The sequence below is a fragment of the Uloborus diversus genome, chromosome 7 (assembly GCF_026930045.1).
Source record: "Uloborus diversus isolate 005 chromosome 7, Udiv.v.3.1, whole genome shotgun sequence".
Classification (NCBI taxonomy): domain Eukaryota; kingdom Metazoa; phylum Arthropoda; class Arachnida; order Araneae; family Uloboridae; genus Uloborus; species Uloborus diversus.
The window spans coordinates 106,639,174-106,657,684 of record NC_072737.1 but is presented as its reverse complement, the minus strand read 5'-3'; the positions used below and the strand labels follow the sequence as shown (position 1 = coordinate 106,657,684).

At 37.6% G+C, this 18,511-nt stretch overlaps 1 protein-coding gene across 1 annotated transcript in view; it reads left to right on the top strand.

Moving 5' to 3' along the window:
* The first annotated feature begins 888 nt into the window (after window positions 1-888).
* LOC129226402 (cyclin-dependent kinase 12-like) overlaps window positions 889-18,511 on the top strand; it is a 171,092-nt gene continuing 153,469 nt past the window's right edge. The window contains exon 1 of the mRNA XM_054861002.1: window positions 889-2,205. Within this exon, the coding sequence (XP_054716977.1) occupies window positions 1,391-2,205 (815 nt within the window). The 5' untranslated portion in view covers window positions 889-1,390. The remainder of the gene's footprint in view (window positions 2,206-18,511) is intronic.

Here is an 18,511-nt window from a genome sequence, read left to right as displayed (position 1 = left end):
ATCTTATCTACCGATAGATGGCAGCACCATCACCGGATCGAACAGTTAATGAGAATTTAGAACTAGTCCAAGAGCTAATAGCTACCTGGTACTAGCACCCCCAGAGGTATCGTTTCACTTGGAGGACATTAAGACCACGAGCATATTTAACGTCGCCCAGTCCCCTTTAATGACGACGGTGGGTCTTCGACCAGCGGGGATCGAACCCGAGCCCCTCCGGTCCCGAGTCCAATGCCCTACCGATCAGGCTACCACTTATTTGACATAACTTTAATTTCGAGTTGGATATAAGAGGTTAAAAGCACCTGCTTTAGCAGCTGCCTGCGCGCGGTACGGATCTTACTTCTCTTACTGTTTGAGAAAATGTAAATCCGTATATCCCTACGCAATATGAATTTTTGTCTCGGGCCTCCGTAAACGAGCGGGAAAAGCGATTGCTCAGGCAGCTGCTGCGTTAAGGTTATAGGTTCGATTCCCAGAGCTGCCTTGAGTGGTGTTTCTTTCTCTTTTTTGTGATATAAAACATTTTCTACGTCTTTCCGGAGGCAAGACGCTTTGTTCTCAGTCCTATGTTAAATGTAAAGCTGGTTAACTCGTTTGTAAAGCAACAGTTATTTTAATTAACATAAAAGTACTGAATGAAACTAGTAAAGCTCGGCAGATGAAGGTAAGTCAGATTATGTGTTAGCATTTAAGTCATTTTTAATTAAATAAACAATCTGAATAAAATGCTCATGTTACGCGTTTAAAACTTTTAAAAAGCATAGTTTTGCTTAATAAACATTAATTTCTTACTATGTTTTATCTTTAAAATTAATAACAAACAGTTAAATATAACTGCAAAAAGCATGTGACTGTGAAGTTTCACTCACGGTTGCAAAAGAATTCACGGGCAAAATAACTATTACTTGGTCGAAATGGCTTATGTTTCTTTGAAACAAACGACATCTTTAAACATCCATTCATATTATTAAATAATGAACAAAATACAATAAATAAAGAATAAAGCACTAAGATTTCAACGAATAAACTAAAAAATTAATATATAATCAAGAGAATATACTGTGAAGGGCTAATCTTGACATACAGTATGTAATCCTCGATTAACCACGGTACTATGGATAAATATGAACGTCTTGATGAAGCTGATAATACATCAGTATATGCATGACGTATATAATTTGTATAGTATACTGTGCTACTAACCGAGCAAAATCTGTTATAAGTAATTACAAAAAGGGTGTAGATTATTTCGAGCTAAAATTTCCGCAAGATATCAAATTCAAGATGGCGGCTATATGGTAAGTGGAATAATGACGTACGTCGCTTCGCCGACGGAAATGTAAACATTGCAGAGGTTCGGGTATGTAGAACATTTTAAAATACTTCTATGTACAAATGGAATGATATGCCGAGCTCAGAGGAACTGAGATCTCGGCAAAGTGGGAATCGGGAATCTCCCGGTTCCAGTGCAAATCGAACTTATGGCTCTGGATATTCAAGAAAGTCAAGGCATTCTACTCAAGGTGTTAGAAAACATAAAAAATCTGCTCACAAAGCTCATAAGAAGAAACACTTACGACAGGAAAAAGAGATTCTAATGCCTATAAAACCGCTTGTGGAATATGACGATGTGAGTTCAGATTCTTCTTTTTTTTCGGAGCAAGCAAGTCCCGTCGAGAAAAAACCATCGCCTGATTTGCATGAGACGAGACACGAAAGACAACATTCTAGTGTTAAATTAGATGTATCAAAGTCTCGGAAAAAGCGATCAAAAGAACGGCATGCAAATGAAAAAAAGGAAAGAAATAAAGAGGATTCCAAGCGCTCCGATCTTAGGAGTACTAGCCATTCCAGAAAAAAGGATAAATCTAATAAGGAAACTTTTAAGAAAGAGCGTTCTTCTAATATTAGGGATTCCGGACATTTAAGTCACGTCAGACTTTCTGAACATCAGGAATATGAACGACCGAGAGATAAAAGTAAGCCGAAAAAGAGGGATCGAACCCCCGAGACTCCCCGTGCTTACCGAACTCGAACTCCGTCGCCTGTGCGTAGTACTCAAGCCTGGGTGAATAAAGCAAGGCGACGGTCCCCAGACTCTAGGAGTAAATTTAAAAAATTTGTATCTAAAAGTCCCAGTCCTTATTCAAGGAACTACAGTGCCTGGTCAATTAGTAGGAGTAGAAGTAAAAGTCCTATAGGGTAAGTTTCTATGTTTTAACAATCATATATTTTTTGATTGATATATTTCCCATATTTTTTGATTGATATATTTCCCTCATCCTTCGTTTAATCATGTGTTCAAACATCACACAAGTAAGTTTACTCTTGCAATCTTTATACTTGATTATTCAAATGTGTTATAATTTCTCTTTGATGTTATGAGGTTCAATTGCTTATGTGTGTATAATATCAAACCAATATATAGCGTACCCTAGAGTAAATACAGTAGACTTCGATTTAATGATACCCGATTTAACGATTTCCCCAATTTACTGATACAGTTCACTGGTCCGGATTTGACTCTGTAAAGTGTCTTCTCAATTTAACGATAACTTTTCTAGTCCCTTGACAATCGTTAAATCTTGGGGATACTGTGCTATTTCATTGACCCTCATTCATTCTGAGGTCCGTTCCATTTTTGTTAAAAGAAAGTTATACCATTATACTTTTGACCTCTTTTTGGCGGGGCTCAATTTCAGCTCTAGGCCGTGCCCTAGCTGTCCCCATGTGGGGGCTGTGACTCATAGAAAAATAAATATTGCTTACTCCTTCAGTTGTGTGTGCTGACTATCTGTTGCACTTTTTAAAATAGTAACTCCACTAATTATGGCTTTAAAATACCATTTGGTGTTTAGCAAAAACTTACCGCCCTAAGGCATAACTACATGCAATTTACCAGACAGCTCGGTCATCACATCCAGAGACTGCAGTTTTGTTCCGTTTAAAACTCAGCAGTCTGGATTCGTAAATAATTGAGCTGGAGGCTGATGTCATCACATTGAAGCTGAGAGTGCCAACAAACTGGTAGATAAAGTGAATTTATCTCACCGGTGAGTATCCGCAGACTAGTGTGGTTTGACTCTTGGAATTGAAACCAAAGCTTGGGGGAGCAGAAAGTTACCGCCCCTAAGCCAGGGCTAAGGCAGAAATACGGTCAGACGGGGGAAATATAGTTAAAAAACCGTAACATCTAAATATTTTCTTAAGTATAAAAGATAAAATGTTTTAATTTGGCATGGAGTAAGCTTAAATAATTTAGAAATTATTCAAATAATCCCTTTACCTAAAATTGCATTATTATTTATTTTATTTAAATTAAATGAGTGATCAGAATTACCCTGGATCGGGGCAATTATGGGTCACACATTCGGTAAATATGGGTCACCCGATTTTTTAAAGTAATGCTTGTCAAAAGTAATTTAAGCATTCTAAATTATTGTTTCTTAGCCCATGAAGAGATTTTTTTAATGATAAAAATTTTTTTATTAAAGAAATAACACATTATAATTGAAATAATTTGATGGTACTCTAGCCGACTACAATTGGTTATTGCTCTTTGCTCTAAGCCTACGATTCCGTGAAGAAATGTCTTTAATAACTGTATGCTACCTTCAACAATCATGTTTCTGTCAACTGCAAGGTTTTTTCTTTACAATCTCAATTAACTAGACTGAAAAAAATGCACTTATTTCAAATTACTTCTACTAATGTCTCGCTTGGACGAATAAAATTTCTAACACCTTGTTCCAGAAAATTTATTTCTGCTTTTTCCTTGTCCAAATTTTTAGTTAGTTTCCCATTGTAGAGTATGTCACTATCATCATTCATTACCAAAGGCATAGGAACTTGATGGAAGTAGGGGGAGCTGGGACACATTATGCTGTAACCAGAAAACAATTTTTTTTTTGGGGTGGAGGCACTAAAATTTTTTCTCCATAAGAAATTAGCTTCAAAGCTTCTATCTCTCTCTCTTTCCCGGCAAAATGTTCAATTGTATTTAATAAATACATTGTATATGGAGAGAATGAGGTGATAAATTTCTGGTTTTGAAAGGGGGTCAATCAGTACTCGAGAAGTTAAGTACGTCGAAATAGAGGGGTTCTGGGGGGCTTCCCCCGGGAAAATTTAAAAATTCTTGTTCTAAAACAAGTTTTTAAGCGTTCTTTGGAAATGTTAAGGAAAGAAAAGGTTCGAATAAACTTCCCTGAAAACTTTCCAAATTAATCTCTTAAAATTGTGATTATACAGTAAAACTCCTCCTAACGGTCACCCCTCAAATGCGGACAACCCTCTTATGCGGACAATTTTTAATTCCCCGATTCCAAGGCAAATAACATTATTAAACCGCTGTCCAGCAGACACTCCTCTTTTGCGGACAAAAAAATGTGTCGGCGGTTGAATTTTCAAATGGATTTACATCTCCTTCCCAATATTTCAAGTTTGAAGTTCAAAATCACAATTGTAGACAATCTTCAATGATGTCAGGGGAAAAGACTGTACTAGGGCTCTACTCTGATAATTTTTCAAAATTGTCCTAGAGAGTGTTCTTCAATGTTATCAGAAAAGGTTCAGAGGTTCCTTCTCCTTATTGTTTTTGAAATTGTAATCTTTTGCGCGTGGGGCGCTGTGAATGATATTTGTCAGTGCTAGGGGCAGGCCCCGACTAACAAAACATGAGGCCCTAGGCCCACAATAATTTCGGAACTCCCTGAAGATTCTATTAGCATGGTCGGAATACATTTTGGTTAGCCCCAGAACTATGTAAATTATTTATCATGTGCATTCACAAATCCCCTTCGGGGCACTCCAAATTGTGTCATGGTAAATTCGCTACTGGCAGAATTAATAAAAATTCTCCTTTAATTAAGTTCCAGGGTTGTTTGGTTTAAACCACGTTCGTTTAAACCATGCTTAAACCAATTGGTTTAAAAAAAAAAAAAAAACATGCAGTTTTTTAAAAAAACGGTTTAAAAAAAAAAAAAAAGCCAAAAATCCATTTTACAGGTTTACATTGATTTCCCCATTGAATAAGAAACAAATTAGGATTGGAAAAAGCTTCAAAGCTAGTCTTTTTGTTCAAGGCTTTCAACTAAATGAAATTTTTCTAAAGACTGTTGGAGAAAACAACGGTTCTTTTGGTTTAAAGCAAAATGTTTTTAATCTGTTACAAACAAAAACTAAAATTACATTTATAAATAAATATACAGGGTGTCCGAAAGTCGATATCTTTTCCAAGTCTTTCCAAAATAAGAACGGAGTCGAATATAGAGCAGCACTTTTTTTTAAAACTTTGTCAGTACAACAGCAATCGATTTTTTGACTGTTCAATCATGTACTGTTGTACATTTTGCTTTACTTCAATATTTGCGAAATTGTGTATATAAAAATCAGCGTTATGTAAGGTCAAAAAGAAAAAATATGAAAATTGTTCTTTTGAAAAGATTATGCATAAAAATATAACTTTTACCTTTATTCGATAATTATTCATATTATGTTGGTTTTATAAAGTTTTTTTCTTGGATCTTCATTATATTTTATCTTAACCCGCATCACAACCACTTCTTGAAGTATTTCGTATCATAAAGGGTCTATATATACATGCATACTAATGTGTTAATCAAGTCAAACATTTCAATCAATATTTCCCCGCAGAAAGCTATTTTAATTATTTAATTTAGTTACAAGATTTTGTTCTTATCTCTTTAATTAACCAAGAAATTAGGTATAATATGACTATTGAATAACTTAATTACATGGAACCTGAATTACCTTCCGAAAATTAATTGTTTTTCTCGCAAATAGTATTTAAACCAAAAAAACCTGGTTTAAGCAGAAAAAACCGGTTTTTTTAGTTTTTTTGAAAAAAAAAACTTTTTTTTTACCAACCCTGGGAAGTTCTTTTCTAAATAAAAAGTCATTATTTTTTTTTATTACTTTTAAAAACATGTAGCTTTAGTGTAGTTCAGTGGCGGATCCAGAGGCCTGTTTTGGAGGGGGGGCGATTTTATCCATAGGCAATTGGTCCACAAAAAATTTGGGGGGGGGGGGGGGTCAGAGAAGTCACGGGAGGGGGGATGTGGGCAGCGCCCTTATTTATTTATTTATTATTTTATTTTAAATTTTATAAAATTGGGCTATGGTATTTTTGTTGTTATTTAAATGATCGTCTCAAAAAAAAAAAAAAAAAAACCTAGGGACACGACCTGAAATCTCGAGACAAATATCAACAGTAGACTTCCTTCTTTCGATTCAAAGCTCCAATTTAATCTTCATCAAAAAATCTGACAAACATTTAAAGTACCCTTATTAAGTCAATTCTTCTTTCTTTAAACACGTGAATCGATCAGCACCAGCATTTTCCAGTCGATCTATAACTTTGAAGTTAGAAAAACGGAGGGGCAGTGCCCCTTTGTTTTTGAAAAGGAGGGGCAGTTGCCCCCACGAGCCGCCTATGATTCCATCCCATCCGTTCTCACATGCGCTCAAAAGTATCGGACGCACAAAAGCTATTTCGTTGCGAAGATCATTCATGAGCTTTTAAATTGAGTCTTACAAATAAAGGAAATACATTCCCTTATATCGCCATTTTTTATATATTTTCTCTCATCCTATTACGGAATGAAAAAAAATACCATTCTAATGTAACGTGGGATTTTCAGAGATCGATATGACATGGATTTATGAGGCATTTCTATGAATCTCCTCGGTAATAGATTTTTGAATAAAAATAATGTCTAATGATTGCAGAAAAAATGAAAACAAGCAACTACCAAAGTTCACTATAACTACAAATAGCTTCAGTAAAAAACGCGAAACAAAAGTTTAAATAAAGATATATCGAAATAAATCTTGTAACAAAAATTGCTTTTATGATAGAACCAGAAGCAAATAAAGCGGTTAATTTTCGTTATACAAAACATAATTTTCCACTATTTAACTGGTATTAAAATAAATTTAGGATCAAAATAAAACGTTTTAAGTGTAGTTTACTTTTGTTTGAATAAGATTTTACTAGGAAATGCGAAATACAAGAGACAGAAAAGATCTTTTAACAATTTAAAAAAAAAATTGATCTGTTAAAAAACCATATTCTGTTACAGCATTGTTAAATTACACTTAATCAGTGGCGTAGCAAACTTGGATGTCAACCGGGGTGGTAATCTGGGCTATCACCCCTCACCCCTCTCCAACAACCGAAGGCGAAAAAAACCTTATTCAATGTTCGATGAAAGAAACGATGTTCATACAATATTCATAAACAAAACGAAATTGTGTCCCCCCCCCCCCCCGAGAGGGATATCATCCGAAATAAACGTTTCCCTCGTATTGATACCAATGCATTTGAGAGATTACAAAACATATGCGAATTTCTGTTGGTATTTACATTTTTCCGGAACTATTACATGCGTTTTGGGTGTCTCCGCCCCCCCCCCCCCCGCCCCACTCCATATGAGTACCAGCCGCCTCAAATGCCCTTCTAGTGAGACCAATATGTTTGATAGAAAAAAAAATATTTTTTTTTCATGTTGGAAATAAAGTTCAGAATTGAAACATCGAAATTTCTCATATTCATTTTAGTGTCACACTCTAGGGGGTGTCACCCGGCTTAGCCCCGCCCTGCAAAATAATTTTTAATATAAATTGAAATGTTGGGGAATTTTTTTTAGAATTGAAGCATTTAAACTTTTCAAAAAAAGTTGAAGATCAATTTCGGGTGCCACCTGGGGCAAACCCATCCGCGCCACCGTAGCAATGCTACTGACTTCATCAACTCACATTTATATATAAAATAATTAAATTTATCAAATAGATAAAGGAGAAAAAAAAACCCGTATTTTCCTATCAATCAACTAAAAAACCGCAAATTAAGGGAGTATGTAATACCCCCCCCCTGGAGCAAAAATAAAACTTATGTATGGCACCAGTTATAAATATGCAGGAATGATTACACCTTCGAATGATATAAAACAAACGCTGAGAAGGAAATACGCTTTCAATTTTTAACATTTATCATTTAAATTTTGAGCATAAATGAAAAAAATTTAATGTATAAATTTTGAATTTGAAAAAAAATTAGATTATTCTTCAGAAAGTGTTCAAACAAAAACGATTTATTTTGGTATGCAACCTAATAGTAAAAAAAAAAAAACCCACGAAGTCTGTTGGGGGGGGGGGGGCGATCGCCCCAATCGCCCCCCCTGTGGATCCGCCACTGGTGTAGTTGTTGTTTCAGTAAACACTAGCATCCAACTCCAATTATTTATTAATCTTACAATAACACACACCAGAAATGAAACTCGTCTATTCGATCGCCGAATTGTTTTTGTTCTCCTCCTTCTGCTCTCTGCTCGAGTTGAGTTGCTCGCTCGCTGGAATCAGTGACGTCACGACTCTTCACTTCACTACACACTCCCTCCCTAGTGACCACGATCCCCAGAGCTGGAGGACTCCAAATATCTGGCCGGAAAACGGACTCTGCGCCCTGTTCTTGTTGTCACTGGTGGTGGGGAAGAAGTTAAGTGTTCGTGATCCAGAGCAGGTTGAAAAGTGGGGACTGGCGAATGGCTGTCCGTTTCGTCCGTGGACTCGACAGGAGGCGCAAAAGCGGGGACGGTCGGTTGAGATGAACATTCGTCTTGAAGTAGGAAGGCAGGCTTTAATCTATCCACTGATATTCGTTTTGGGACCTGTAAGCCATCGATTTCGAGATCAAAATATTTAGCCTTGCGGGCTATAACTTTGTACGGCCCCTTGTACGTTGGTTGTAAAGGGGCCTGCACAGCGTTTTGATACACAAAAACGTGTGTACATGTGGCAAGGTCCTTAGATTGAAAAATGGCCTTATTTCCATGAGTCGTAGTGGGTGTTGGCTTCAGAGAACGAATGACTTTTTGTAATTGCCAAAGAAAAGTTGAGTGACTCGTATCTCTTGATGGTGTAAACAGCTCTCCTGGTAGCCGAAGTGTCGACCCGTAGACCAGCTCAGCGGAGTAACATCCCAAGTCTGTTTTAAGGGCAGTTCGAAGTCCAAGCAACACCAATGGTAGGGCTGAAATCCAAGATGAAGCCTGAGACATCAAATGACATTTTAAAGCCGTCTTGAGGGTCCGATGCTGACGTTCAATCAACCCGTTTGAGTGCGGATGGTATGCCGTTGTCGTGTTGTTTTGGAACCCTAAGTAAGCCACAAGACTGTGGAATAATTGGCTCTCAAATTGCCGGCCCTGGTCGGTGGTTATTTTCCCCGGAATACCAAAACAAGAAATTCAGGAAACTATTAGGGTGTTAGCGACAGTGTCGGCTGTTTGATCTTCCATTGGCGTTGCTTAAATCAAACGGGAGAAACGATGTGTAGCCGTCAAGAGATAGCGAAATCCTTGGCAAAGTGGCAGCGGTCCCACGATATCAACGTTGACGTGTTCAAAATGCTGGCTGGGCACTGGAAACGTTAATAGTGCCGAATGAGTGTGCCGGTGGACCTTGGCGGTTTGGCATGCCAGACAAGTCTTTGCCCAAACCCGGCAATCTTTTCTCATACCTGGCCATACGAATCTTGTAGCGATCAGGTTAGCGGTTGCCGAAATGCCCGGATGTGAGAGTCCGTGAACCGAAGTAAAAATCGCTTTATGCAACTGTTTTGGAATGTAGGGACGAATTCTGTCCGTGGAGATATCACAAAAGATCGTCTTGGTCGAGTTAGGCAGTTGAAGCTGCACGATCTGTAAACTGGTTTCGGTCTTAAGTTTGGTTAAGTCTTCATCTTCCTGCGCATCAACCAAGGTTTCGTAGTCGACGGAGGAAGGTAAGGTGATTGTTTCGATGCGCGACAACGCGTCAGCCACCACATTGTCATCTGCAGGTATGTATTGGATGTCCATTGTGAATTGAGCAATAAAATTGAGGTGTCTGACTTGCCTAGGTGAGGCCTTATCCGAATTTTGTTGAAAGCAGAATTTTAAGGGTTTATGATTGGTGAACACTGAGAACACGCGTCCCTCTAGGTGGTGTTTAAAATGCTTGACTGCACTGTAAATGGCCAGAAGTTCACGATCGTACGTGCTGTATTTCATCTGTGCCGGGGATAGAGCTCTTGAAAAGAAACTAAGAGGTTTTTTTAATCCAGCAATTTCTTGTTGAAGGACGGCTCGGATACTTATGTCTGAAGTGTCCATTACCAAACTCAGTTGGGCCATCGGATCTGGATGTGACAAGAGAGTCACCGAGCGTAAGGCATCCTTGAGTCTGGAAAACGATTCACGACTGTTGTCAGTCCACTGAAGAGGTTTGGTGCTATTCTTTTTATGGCCAGCAAGTAACTTGGTGAGTGGTTGCTGTATGCCCGCACATTTAGGAATGAATCTGTGGTAAAAATTTACCATTCCCAGGAACCTTCTCAGGCTAGTGGCAGAGCTAGGTTCGGGATAATTTTTAATGACATCGACTTTGGATGTACAAGGCTTCATCCCCTCGGAGCTGATTTCATATCCGAGAAATAGGATCTGTGTTACACCAAATATAGATTTAGATAGGTTAACACGTAGACCATGCTCGTTCAGTCGCTCGAAGAGAAGGAGCAGATGTTTCCGATGTGTCTTTTCATCCGTTGAAGTGATTAATATGTCATCTAAATAACAGAAAATAAAGTCTAGTCCCTGCAACATAGTGTTTATCAGACGTTGGAAGGTCTGTGCTGCATTGCAAAGACCATACGGCATGAAGGGAAACTCGAACAGTCCAAAAGGCGTGGTTATGGCGGTTTTTTAGATGTCCGCTTCATGCACCGGTATTTGCTGGTATGCCCGCAGTAAGTCAATGGATGAAAAAATCTTAGCTCCATGCAGTATATGGTTACAATCCGTTAGAAATGGTAATGGATAACGATCTGGAACCGTAACATTGTTAAGGTCCCTGTAGTCTTCGCAAGGTCTCCAATCGTCTGACTTTTTCTGGGTTAGATGTGGGCTGGCCCAACTGCTCTTGGAAGGGTGGCACAAACCTTGCTGTAGCATGTAGTCAAACTCTTTTCAAGCGGCCTTTAATTTCTCTGCGGAAAGTCTGCGTGCTTTACTATATACCAGTGGTCCCTGTGTGGTGATAAAATGTTCTATATTATGTTTAAAAATTTTAGTATTTACAATATTAGGTCTTAGCAGATCAGGGAATTTTGAGACTATGCACATATACGGCTGTTGCGTTTCTATCATATTGATGACTGGCCTTCTCGTTGAAAAAAACCTTCCCCTTGTTGACAGTTTTGTATTTCCATCTATTAGCATTTGATTTTTGCTGTCGATTAAGAGGTTGAAGTTTGCCAGAAAATCGATCCCGATGATTGGCTTGTCGACATCAGCTATTATGAACGGCCATACAAAGTCTCGTCTGAGCCCAAGATCGAGTCGTAACAGTTTCTGCCCAAAAGTTTTAATTTTCCAATGGTTTGCTGCAAATAGTTCAAACTTATGTACATTTCTTCTTTCCGTGGGCGTTGGAGGGATTGCAGAAATCTCCGCCCCGGAATCTACCAGGAAAAGGGCTGCTGATGCTTTGTCACTAATGAAGAGGCGACTCATCTCCGCCCCTAAGCTCCCTGTCGCCGTGGAAAGCCGGGATATTAGTTTTCCTGCACGTCGGGGCCCTCACACTGCAGTTGAAGAGACATAGTACATGGTTGTAGGCATTTGTATGCTTTATCTCCAAACTTTGAATGAAAGTAGCATATTCTGTGCTGATCGGAGGGTTTGCGACTGCCAGATTTGCTGTGAGCCTTTCCACTATACTGACGACGTGCTGAGGAACGTCCCCTTTTGCTTAAATTTTCCACCTGTATCCGAAGATCCGTTATCTGTTTTTGGAGGGATTCCAAAGTAACCATCGACACATTAGTCTGTGCCGAAGTCGAAGCCAAATTGTAATTATTGGGTGATCGGAAGTCCCAAATTTTATCAGCCATGGTGGCCAATTTATTTAAATCATCGTTGCTAACTGATAGAATACTGCACATGTCCATTGGGAGGCGTTGCAGCCACAAGGTTTTTAAAAATTTTTCACTAACCTTTTGGTCGGCGAGGTTTCTCATTTCGCAGAGTAAAGTTGAAGGTTTACCATCCCCAAGTTCAATTTGGGTCAGCAGTTTTTGTGTCCTTTGGGATTCGCTGTCCGCGAAAGTTGAAATCAGGCAATCTTTTATTGCGTCATATTTGTTGTTGGGTGGTGGCGTAACTAAAATGTCCGTATCTTGCACTAAGATTTCCGCCTCCATGGAACTGACGACTGGATCGAATTTTGTGTCGTCACTTGTGATTTTTGCACGGCGGAACTGTGCTTCTAACTGCAGAAACCATATCCTGGGATCAGGCTTCCAAAACGGTGGAACTTTCACCCCAACATGACTCACAAAGCAAGCCTGCTCTGTACTTTCGGTTTCAGGTGAAACGTCCGTTGAAACGCTTTGTTTCGGAATTTCTTGATCGGTATTCATTTTACTTTGCACAAAATAGTCCGGAAGTCACCACTGTAGCTTTAGTGTAGTTGTTGTTTCAGTAAACACTAGCATCCGACTCCAATTATTTATTAATCTACAATAACACACACCAGAAATGAAACGCGTCTATTTGATTGCCGGATTGTTTTTGTTCTCCTTCTTCTCTCTGCTCGAGTTGAGTTGCTCGCTCGCTGGAATCAGTGACGTCACGACTCTTCACTTCACTACAAACACGTTAATTATTTGTATAATTGTAATGCTATGCATAATTCTTTCAGTAATTTGGGGCCCCTTAGAAAGATGGGACCCCAGGCCCAGGCCTCATTGGCCTGTGCGGTAATCAGGCCCTCGTTAGGGGCCCAGCAATTTTTTGAAATTGAAATCCCATAGAGGGAATATTATTTAATTCCCCACGTTGTTGGAGTGCAAGGTATTTAGGGACTCTCTTTAGGAAATTTTCAGGGAACCGAGCCCTGAAACAAATTTTGAGGTGCTCTGTAATAATTTTGAATGAAGGGAGGACTTTGGCAACATAGCATTTAGAAGACTTATTTTCTGAAAACTAGAAAAAGAGAAAATTTTAAAACAGGAGGGTGGAGAAACATAATGTTGAAAATGTGTTAAAAGGAAGTGTTCGTTATATATTTTATTGTTCTGATAAATTTTAGTAAAAGTCTTTGAGAGAAACTATAAAATATTGTAGGAGTTTTTTAATAAATGAAAAGTTACAATTTTGGCATGAAAATATATCTAAGTGACAAAAAATCTTAATACATACTAGGAAAGCAAAAAACATAAATAACTAACCAGGGGTCTGGCCAGAGCAAATTTGGGTCCTTTAACGGACCCTTCACAAAAATACGAATATTTAATGAGTTCCTAGTTTGTCCAATATAACAGAGATTTCAGGAAAGACATTTAATAAGATAAACAAGATGATGTTGCTTTCAAAAATTACCCTCAAAATGAACACTAGCTTCAGTGTCAGCCAAAGATCAAATTTTACAACGATTATTTGTACATGAACCCATAATAAAGAAAGAAGGTGCGGTAAGATAATTTATATAGCAACAGGACAAATACACCGTGGAATCAACGAAACCCGAAAATTAAAAGAACAAAACAGAAACGGAGCAAACACCCAGTATGCAAATTAGCAGGCGTAAAGCAGCACGAAATTAATTAAATACAAGATAATAATAATAATAAAAGTGAAAAATATTGAAAAGACCACACCAAAAGCCCATAGATGCGCAAAGCAACAAAACTAAAAAGCCAAGTAAACATAAAATAAGCAAACAAAATTTCAAATATTAAACAGTTGTATAAAAATAATGATGATAAAAAGGAAAATAGAAAATAGCATTAAATAGGAAAAGATAAAGTATGAATCCAGAGCTCATCAGCCGTCATACTTTATCTTTTCCTATTTAATGCTATGTAAATGATTAGAATTGCAGAACGGTAGCGCATGCAGCCCCTTGTTAGATGGGAAGGTATGATTAAAACTAACTCTTACCCAAACAACGTAATACATTTAGCAGAGTGAAATTCGAGTTCGTGAATCAGTATGATTGAAGACAAATAGCTTAGTAAACATCAATTAATTTATTAAGAGATAAAAACATAGTATATGGCTTTAACAAAAGTAAATAAGAATAAGTATACCATTATTGCAAATACCCCGTTGACCTAGGCTAATAAGTAATTATCAATTGACCCGACTATTGTTCATGGGGAACGAAGTCTTCAATGGACAAACGTCATACTACTTCAATTAAACATAACTGCTAACAGCCTAAGCTTTCTGAACAAACAGCAAGTTGGCTTGCCTGACATGAGCCAACGCGTCTAGGCTGTGCAAGAAGTGAGAGTGAGATCAACTGAAAACAGCCTCGCTTATATTCCGAATCTCATTAGCATATCTTCACTTCAATGCTACCTCATCGTGATCTTCAGTGGCCAAGCTTGAATCGTGTGCACGTGTCACATGTTCTAGAAGGATCGACGTCAAAGTAGTCACGTCATGTGCAACGCCCACTACACGTGCCGTTCTCTATTCCAAGACTAGTTACGTCACGGATTCTAGCGTTCGTTAAGGAACAATGACATGAAACAAGCAAATATTTAATTGTTATCTAACATGAAAAATAATGATAATAAACCTTCACTTAGATTGACATACTATGTCTATCAATGCTGAGCAGCGCCCTCTGAACTGCGTATCGAACCGAATATAAATAGATGGCTGTAGCGAGGCGTGTATGATTTTTGGTGCTTATATGCTAGAGTAAACGTGAACTGTATTTTTACTTATTTATTCTCTTCGACGAAAGCAAGCGAAATTTGATCAGATTTCAGAGTTTGAACAGGGCAGAATCGTCGGCCTTGCTGAAGCTGGATTGTTTTATCGTGCAGTAGCCGCTGGTGTGCAGCATAACAGCAGCACAATCATGCGTGTTTGAAAGCAGTGGACGGACGAGGGACGGACAGCTTGGAAATCCGGGAGTGGACCATAAAAAGTGAAATCAGCTCGCGATGACAGACACCTGGTGCGTATGGCACTGACGGACCGCACAGCTTCTTCTAGACGTTTGGCAGCACAGTGGTCAACAGCTTCTGGTGTTCCATTGTGTGCTTCATCAATTCGGAGACGTGGGCTGCACGCAAGGATTCCTTTATACAGGATTCCTCTCACGCAAAACCATCACCGCCTGCAGCTACAATGGGCCAATGTGCATAGGCGTCAGAACCGGGGGGGAGCTGGGGGAGCTTGAGCTTCCCCTGGAATATTTCAAACCGGCTCAGCTCCCCCGGAAAATTCTAGCTTTGCAGCTTATTGCCGTACATTGATTTCCTCAAACCTGATTTCAAAAATGTGATCTGCCTTTTTTCAGGAATTTCGGAATTTCCACCCAATAAGCAACAAAAGCAGGGAGCAGACGGAGTGGTCAGTGCACTTGAATTCAACTTCACCCTTTTTTTACTGTTAAAACATCCCTTGGTTCCAGAAATGCGGAAAAGTGGGCTCTACCCCGCGGCCTGCGAAAATCAGTACCAGTACCAATATGGATTTGCTCCCCACCTTGAGCTCGTGTTTCGGCTTTCGAGAGCAGCATTGCAGTTCAGTTCATATTCTTATTAGTTTTACATGCGGTTTTTTTTTTGTCCAATGCGGTGGCGAATCCAGAATTTTGTTCTGGGGGTGGCTGAGGTAGTTAAAATTCTTACTGAGGTCTCCTTGTCATTACCAAAGTTTATCGATGTAAACGAAAGTGTTCTGTATCATTATCTGCTATCTAGAGATGTTAATGACTAATGAATCTTTCTGAGTTACATTTGAAATTATCTAAAATTTGGTATTCAGTGTTAAAATTCTAAATTTTAAATGTATATTCAAAGTTTTTTCATTCGTTTAGACATATTTGTTATGCAATTTGAGCCAAATTTTCAGTTCTTGTTAAGGATGCAAAATAATTACGCTGACAAGGTGATGTAAATGAAATAGAAAAAAGAAAAGCTGAAAGATGTTAAACAAATAGTGAAAAACAGCAAGAAAGAAGACAAAATTTTAAGAATTGATATTAAACATGAAAATTAAAGAGAGAGAAAGAAAGAAAAACAAGTAGCTATTATATCTACACTTTTTTCTCCTTTCCTTCTTTCAGTGAGTACATGTATAAATATTTGGAACAGGTAGGGAAAAAGTTCAGAAATTTCAAGAGAAATTTAGGAAAACTAACACTCCTGTTACTATCGCAAATTTGTGTATCAACCTTAAGAAGAGCGAAAACAAATTAACTGATAAAGAGAGAATGGATGTAGGAAATTATATGCATAGACAGAGGGTGAAAGAATTTGTTTCTGGTATGGGGGTGGCTGCAGCCCCATAGCCCCCCCCCCCCCCATGGATTCGCCATTAGTCCAATGATCACAAAACGAGATAATAATGAGCCAGTTTGGCATTTAAATATGAATAACATGGAAGGTGCTCCAGACATGACTGAAAAAAGGTTACTAAGGTTGTTTGTACTTGTTCAAATAATGTTGAACTTGTTCAAATAATTTCAACTTTCCAAAAACTTACAGTGGCTCCCAAAATTATTCGTACACTTACGATTTTCAATGAAGTACGCCATTATCGATTCGTTAAAATTAATATTTTGGAACGGGTATTTAATTATAAGATCTATGATTTATTTTTTAACAAAATTACATGAAAATTGTTAATATTATAATAAAACTTGATTTTTAAGAAATCAATAATCAAAAAGTGCCAGAAACTTGATCTCACAAAAGTCTTCGTACACTTTGAAAAAATGTCAAAAAACTAATAAATAATCTAACTTTTTACTAAGTTAATTTTTAGTAGAATATCATGCAGTATCAGCAACAACTTTTAATTATCTGGGAATAGATTTCATTGTTTTTTTTTTCTTTCTTTCTTTCTTTTTTTTTTTTTTTTGAACAATTTCTGAGTAAGTGTTCAGCCGCACTTCGAGTCTTACTGTTTCTAATTCGTTTTCCGTTTCAATAGTGTATTTTCGTAATATATCCACCAGATATCTCCAAATATGTTCTATTAAGCTTAAATCTGGCGATTGAGGAGATATTTCTAAGCTTAATGACAATGTTTGAGGCACCAAACGCAAACGTGTGCTTCTTATCGTTATCTTGATTTAAAGAAAAAAAAACGAAGTTGTTTCCGATTGCCATATTTTGGGCTAATAATTTAAAACTGTTTTTAAAAATATTTCACTGAACAGCATGATTCATCGAAAAATTTCAAACTTCCAAGTCCTGCACCCTCACACCAGAACACCTTCCTGATTAACTGATCCCAACTAAGTTCTTTAGATTTAATTTCTCATTTTTTTTCTATTCACAATTATGCAACAATTTAACCCAAAATGTTGAATTTATTTTTATCTTTAAGTAAGACGTTGTTCCAAAATGTTTTGAGCTTATTTATCATTGATTTTACGGCGGAAAACGTAAGCTTTCTGTTTTTCGCACGAACAAGAAAATTCCTGCAGGAAGAGGTCCCATTTAATCCAGGTAATCAGAAAACTTGGCGAATAATTTTAGAGGAAAATTAAACGAAAATGTTTCATTCAATTCTGCAGAAAATTTTTCATCACTCAAAGGTGTATTTTTCATCATTTTTTTTTAACTGTATATCTGCGATCACGCTTTGTTAACTTTGCATTTGACATTTTCTTATACCTTGTTTTCGATCCGATTCTTGTCTTTAAAGCATTTTATCAAGCACTTCACTATAGAATGGTATAAATTAACTAATTTAGAGACATTTCAAACCAGTTTACGGCTACTGAGAGAGAAAAAACATCAAATTTCAAATTGTGTTTTTGGTTTATGCGCATAGCTGCCATTTTAAAATAATAAGCAGAATATTAGGGCATAAATAAACAAAAAATTAAAGCCAAATGACTTTACAGTGTGTCATCACAATGCAAAAATAAAAAAACAACTTATGATAATTTTAATCATGAATTTGTTCGAAAATATTTCAGTGTGCGATGACTTTTGTGGCGTATTTTTTTCTCTAACCCTTCGTCTTTTGACAAATTTCAAAAATAAAATCTGGTAATATTTTGAAAAAAACTCCTGGGTTTTATTCAGAATGGCATAGGAATGGAGTGAAAAAAAAAAGGACTTTATATTCGAATTCAGTTTCGCGTTATTTTGATTTTACTGCAAAATTTCAAGGTGTACGAACACTTTAGGGAGCCACTGTATCTCATTTTAAGTTATCTGACCCCTCAGATTGTATTTTACGAAGTTACAGTTATTCTTGTTTTTTGAGCAATCACGATTGTTTATTGCTTTCATTTGACTGTTTTGATGTGCTATCATTTTATTTTACCGCCAGCACCCTCTGCAGCACCACCGTCGACCGACCTCACGATGCTGCTCCTCTATAGCGAAAACCATCTCCAGGTAGCGTCAATATCCTACACTCACACGCATACATACTCGCAAGTACAAACAAACACATATACA